Raw genomic sequence first — 6,526 nt, 5'->3', positions numbered from 1 at the left:
GAGCCCTGAGCTCCTCCAGCACTGCTTACGCCGACATCAGTTCAGTCTGCCCTTTCGAGCCCAGACCCTCATGTCCGGCCAGGTGCTCCGTGTGCATGGTTCCCCTCCGGCGACCCCCACACGAGTATTTCCACCGTAAGCCTCCTCAGCGAGCAGGTGTCTTTCCCTTGGCAAGTCCCTGCCGCCCCTAGGGTTAAAAATCCACCTTCGGCTGGTACCCTAGAGATCTTCCATATGCAGCCCTTAGCGGGTCATATGTGTATTCTCTAAGTCCTCCCCACGGGTAGGCATCTTGGCATTCCCTCACTGGGATATGCTTCCCAGTGTACCTTGGTAATCCTGTGATAAGTGGGAGTCCTTCGTCCGTACTAGTCTTACGACAGGGTACTCACACTTACGCAGGGCACTGGATGACAGCTGAGTGGCGTTGTTGTATTGGAACCCCCATTCGTTAGTCACTAACGTACGTCGTAGTGACTGAACGAAAGGGAACGTCTCGGTTACGTATGTAACCCTCGTTCCCTGAGGAGGGAACGGAGACATACGTTTCCTTTGCCACGTCAGCTGTGCTGCCTGGAACGCGGAGTTCAGTCTTGGCTCCTGCAGCAGTAACATAATGTGATGTTGCCAGCGTACTTCCTTATATACCCACGAGGTGGGGCGGAGTTACGCATGCAAATTCCGCATTCCCATGGCATTGGCACTGCCATTGGGCGCTGTTGAATACTCGAAGATGATTGGCTTCTAAGCGAAACCCCCCATTCGTTAGTCACTAACGTACGTCTCCGTTCCCTCCTCAGGGAACGAGGGTTACATACGTAACCGAGACGTTTTTTTTCCACTTCCCTGGTGATGGTCTCGATCTCCACATCAGAGAAGTTTCGCTTCATTGCCGTCTTCCGTGTGTCCATGGCGTAAAATGAGGGCGTGGGGGAGGCAGAGACTGTAGATATGTAGGGGCGTGTTATTCTAATGACGATCGTTTTCAGCCGCGGCATTTATCAAAGGCAGGTTTTGCGTACACCTGGATTTCAGAGGTGCGCACAGCTTCATAAATCAGGCGGTGAGAGGAGTGTAAGCATAATCTTACGCCAACATATACGCCCGTTTCTACGCAAGATTGATAAATGAGGGCCAATGAGAGCAGAATTATTTTGTTATGTAAATCAGAGTTGATGATTCAAAAACAGGACAAAAGAATGGAGAAATTAAATTAAATAAAGCAGTTTAGAGCTATTCTAGCAAACTACAAAACCCTTAAGTTAAAGCTGTAAGGTCATTATAAAATCTACATATGAATTGCACTCTGCATTTCGTTAAATTGGAACAGCTTTCTAACAATGCATAGAACCAAGGTTGGAAATGCATCTGATCTTGGTTTATTCTCATGACTAATAGTTTGTGATAAATGTCCTTGTAGTCCTTGTTTCTTGTATAATGTATGCCAAAGTATTCTTATAATTGCAACTTTATTTATTATTTGTTGTATAAAAATACAAACACATCATTATTGTGAGGATAAGCATGTGGTTAAACCAGGTCTAGCTAGGTAACAGGTTAAACCAGTTTGGAAAAGTCCCCAGAATCAAACAAAGTCAACATGTGTTAAATAACTCTTAAGTTGCTGATAACATGCCTTTATTATATTCAACTATTCTCTTTAACTACATTTCTCTTTTTAAAATCCTCACGAAAGTCCGCTGTCAGTCACACACCTGCTACAGCCCATTCAACGACGCTCGGTTCAGTGTTGCCAAGTCTGGAATTGGGAAGCATTTACTGTTGGGTTGTTTTGTTTGTAGCCTATAGTCCACAGGTGTAAATTGTCTTTACTTTAGCAATATTTGTACTGGGCGCCCCCGCGTTTTGGCATATGCTGGCCCATTTTGGCCGTGATTCTGCTTCTTTTGATTAGCAATTGGAGGGGTTTTGTTGTGCAGAGGGGTTGGCAACCCTGTCCCTCGGTTGGCCCTTCATGCACTTCGAAGGCGTGGCCTGGTCTGGCCTTCGAAGTGCGCACCCTTCACTTTGGGACACAGCTATCGAATCTTTGATACAAACGATTCATTCAAAGCGCTGAATCATTCAGTAACATTGATTTCTCCACGAGAGGCTGCGCGAGCGTCAACAGCGCAACATTGTTACCATCAATTTATTATACATTAGGCTACATATTATTATCCACTATCGATCGCCACTTACGCTAAATAAATGCAGAATCATTCTTGCATTTTGTTGATTCCCTAGTTTTTTGTTATTGAAGTTTTAATCTGCCTAGTAAAATTCGTTAATTTGCCCCTTCAAAAACCCACTTGTCCCACAAACATTGTTCTTTAACTTGTAAGAATACACATTTAAGTGCTGTCAAGTCATTAACGAAATCAATATAAGTAATAATAACTCTTATAATATACATTTAAAAAAATATTTTTATTAATTGATGTCCCGTGTCACAGACAGTCCTACTGACTGCTGCTAATCTGAGTCCAGATAGACCTACCGCGGCTCGTATGTGAACACAACACACGCGGCTGTGTTGATGGCTGATTTAGTCACGCTCAGGAACGGTTAAACAGAACCAAATTAATACTATTATTACTGGTAAAGTTACCGGGTACCGGACATTTTCTCACCGTTTCCCAACTCCCAACATGCATACGCACACACATCTGTGCCGCTGTAGTTGTACTGTAGCCTACGTCAGCGTTGCATTATTATCTCGTCCCATCTCACCAACAGTTTAATACTCCCACATCCAAACGTAGTCACAGAAGGGCCTCATCTTCTTTCCGGTCGCATGAACGCAGCCGCATCCTCTCAAACTGCCCAATGAATCACTCAATTCTCACATTGGCAGGTAGATTGACAGTCTTACCCGCCAATCGAAAATGTCACCCGCATTTGGCGTGTGGTCGGGTGTTAATTTCAGGCCCTGGTCCCCAGTGTGTATACGTTTATAATACGGCTGTGTCTCATGTAACCTTGTTATTTGTACACACTGTGACTTTACACATCACAACATGTAAATAGGAAAATGTTGGTGTTATTTTGTCACTTATTGAGCAGTAGGCTAGATGGAGCCATTTACCTCCAGTCTTTGTGCTAAGCTAGGCTAACGGTGGGTGCATCAGACAGAGTTATGGGATGCACGCAGATGAGAATGGTATGTATGGACTAATCTAACTCTGGGGATACAGTGAATAAGCTAAAGTCCCAAAAAAGTGTAGTGTTCCTTTAATGATAACAAACATGAAAGGAGAAAAAAAATTAATTGCATAAATAAAGTGCATTACATGTGGCATATGAGTATTCTTAGTGAACATTTATTGACTAGTATTGTGGAAGATGATTTGAAGAGAGAAGAATCTCTGGATGGGAGAATTAGGCAAATAACTTTCCTGTCCCTGATTTGTGATCCTTTCTCTCAAGTCATGGCACCACATGCGGGTTTGTTATTTTATTTTGTGGTGTGTGTGTGTGTGTGTTCATGTGAACGTTTTAGTCTCATCAGGGAAACAGCATTAAAAATAAAAGCAACATACCGCTTAGCAACACATGACACTTGTGGCTACATGTCTGATTGGCCAGTTAGATTAGACATTCACTTAATGAAGATAATAGATGTCTGAATCGAGTTCATTTGGCACATGCAGGAATTGGGAAAATGGCAGTTCCAAAGCTCTTGTATTTTGATTTCATATTGATGGTTTCTGCTTTCTTAAGGGCAGGTAAGTAAATTTAGGTAAATTGAGTAAATGTGATTAATCATATACATGTGATATTAAACCATGCTTCTAAAAATAATTTGTAAGGAGATAGTGGTCCCTTTTATACCAGCCTATACCATAAAATAAAAATACAGCGTTTTGATTGAACATATAAACAGCAGCTGGGGTTATGTATAGTAATCTGTTCTATTGTGTTTTACACATTATCACTAAAACTGTTTATCTATTTGTTAATTATTCATTTATGTTTTAATTATTAGATGGATATTATTACTCCCGATGGTCACAATGCATCTACAGTTCCCGTGATCTTAGTGACATGGTATACATCGATTCTCATGCCTTCAACAAAGCTGTGTTTTCAGAGTACAACAGTACTCTGGGGAAGTATGTTGGGTATACTGAGTATGGAGTGCGAAATGCTGAGTTCTGGAACAACAACACCAATTTGCTACAGCAAGAGAAAGCTGATGTGGACAGATTCTGCAAACATAATGCTGAACTCTATTTATCCAGTATTCATGATAAAACTGGTAAATAACACAACATTTGAGTGAGGTTAAGCAAGGAACCTTCATCATTGGAAGAGTAACTGTTCCTTTCAAATCAATCATTTGTAGTTTGTAATTATTATGTTTTGTTGTTGTTTTTTTATTATTTAGTGAAGCCAAAAATCAGACTCAGTTCAGTGAAGCAGGCTGGTGGCAAACATCCAGCTGTGTTGATGTGCAGTGCATATGAGTTTTACCCTGAAAAAATCAAAGTGTCTTGGCTGAGAGATGGTAAAGAGATGACCACTGATGTGACATCAACTGAGGAGCTGGCTGATGGTGACTGGTACTACCAGATCCACTCACACCTGGAGTATACTCCACAAACTGGAGAGAAGATCTCCTGTATGGTGGAGCATGCCAGCTCAACTCAACCCATCATCACAGACTGGGGTAAGAGGGCAATGTGTTGTTGTATAATATTTTAATTTTTTTTGATAATGCATATTTTAACATAGCTAAATAGAATTAGGATCAAATATGTAATATACAAACGGCCCTATTTTTTTCAAACAGATCCATCTTTCCCTGAGCCTGAAAGGAATAAAATTGCCATTGGGGCCTCTGGACTTGTTCTCGGAATCATCATAGCAGCTGCTGGACTCATTTACTACAAGAAGAAATCAACAGGTCAGTAAAGATGTACAAGCCAATTTGTTTTTAATAACTTTGAATTAGTATTTATGTAATTTGTTTGTTTTTTCTTTGACAGGGAGGATCCTTGTACCACATTAATTGTTGTAATTCAAGGTTTTAATAACTCAACTGTTGTTATGTAACATGAATAATGTATAAAAAGCCTGAATCGTCCGATAAACCTCCATTTATAATCACACAGGTTGCAGATAATTAAAAAAAAAAAAGAAAAAGTTCTAATCAGTAACTTGGACTTTGTGATTATGTTGCTTGTTTTGATTTCGGTGAAATAAAAAATAAAAAATGAGTCTGCTGAATGAATAAATGGAAATAAGGGAAACAGTTTAAAAAAAAACATATGCAATTCCCTAAGATCACCACCAGAGGACATCATATCCAGATTTTAGATTGGACTGTAATGTACACAAAACATTATTATTTGCTTCTTTCTTGTTTTTTGGTTGAATCTTGCTACTAGTTTTATCAGTTTAAATTATGTCTTGATTTTTTTTTTATTTAAATATTTTCTTGGGTTGTGTATTTCAGATTTTTGCTTTTCATTCTTGAATCTTATTAAAACTCTGCTCATGGATGCTTCACAATGGTCCTTTTCAAACAGATTCTATTCATTAAACTTCATCGAGATTCAACACACACAGCAGGCAATGCAAATATGGAAATCAGTGCAATATCTGCAATACTTTTAAAACTACTTTCCTCATATTTTATGAGCAAGAATCGATTGATGAATTTCTCCATCAATAATATGTGTATGTACTGGTTTGACCTACTTATGGACATCCCAACTGTTCCTGTAATACAAACAGTTGAATAATCATACTAAACCATGTTTAATTAAATATACTCAGAGCGAGGTTCTTTTTTGTTGTTTGTTTAGGGGTAAAACAAAGTTCGAAATACGAAATTATACGAAATAATTAGCTCTATGGGAAAACATCTTTGTTTGACCGGTTGTGAACACGTGGGGCAAACACGCCAAGAATTTGGCTTAAATAACCTCTGATGATAAAATCTTGTGCTCATAATGTAATAATTTTTACATTATGAGAAAATGATTACATTATAAACTCACCAAAAACATGTCATAATATTTGTATTATTGTAATAGCTTTTAAAACATAAAAAATATTAGTATTCCCTTACAATCTAAAGCCAATCTTAAACTACCTGCAAAATGCAACATTTAAATGCATTTCAACATTTAATGCAAATTATCATTGTTATGTTTATTAAACAAAGCATTGGTATTCCTTTACAGTGCATTTAAAAAAATAAAATCCACTACTTCTACTATTACTTCTACAACTATAGGCTGTTACTACTACTACTACAACTACCATAGGCTGCTGCTGCTGCTGCTACTACTAATACTACTACTACTAATACTACTAGGCTGCTGCTGCTGCTATTACTACGCTACTACTTCTACTACTACTACTACTACAACTACTAGGCTGCTACTACTACTACGCAACTACTTCTACTACAACTAGGCTACTACTTCTACTAATACTATTACTACTACTATTTCTACTACTACAACTACTATTACTTCTACAACAAGCTACAACTAGGCTACTACTTCTACTA

General features: G+C 38.9%; 1 protein-coding gene across 1 annotated transcript; it reads left to right on the top strand.

Annotated features, from left to right (window-relative positions):
• The first annotated feature begins 3,436 nt into the window (after positions 1-3,436).
• Positions 3,437-5,222, top strand: LOC307132496 (rano class II histocompatibility antigen, A beta chain-like). The gene is made up of 5 exons (XM_079826863.1): positions 3,437-3,728; positions 3,989-4,261; positions 4,391-4,672; positions 4,796-4,909; positions 4,992-5,222. Exons 1-5 carry the CDS (start codon positions 3,665-3,667, stop codon positions 5,012-5,014), a joined length of 756 nt encoding a protein of 251 aa, XP_079682989.1. The 5' UTR covers positions 3,437-3,664; the 3' UTR covers positions 5,015-5,222.
• Positions 5,223-6,526: the final 1,304 nt, after the last annotated feature.

Source organism: Gobio gobio, assembly GCF_949357685.1.
Source record: "Gobio gobio genome assembly, chromosome: 10".
Classification (NCBI taxonomy): Eukaryota; Metazoa; Chordata; class Actinopteri; order Cypriniformes; family Gobionidae; genus Gobio; species Gobio gobio.
Note: the sequence above shows the minus strand (reverse complement) of the source record. Positions and strands in the feature narration are given on the sequence as shown.

What these genes read in the sequence shown, in the direction of transcription:
- LOC307132496 (XM_079826863.1), top strand. Translation starts at nt 3,665, where the DNA reads ATGGCAGTTCCAAAGCTCTTGTATTTTGATTTCATATTGATGGTTTCT. An exon ending in CAGTATTCATGATAAAACTG is followed by an intron (nt 4,262 to 4,390) that starts GTAAATAACACA and finishes TTTATTATTTAG; the next exon opens with TGAAGCCAAAAATCAGACTC. An exon ending in ACCCATCATCACAGACTGGG is followed by an intron (nt 4,673 to 4,795) that starts GTAAGAGGGCAA and finishes TTTTTCAAACAG; the next exon opens with ATCCATCTTTCCCTGAGCCT.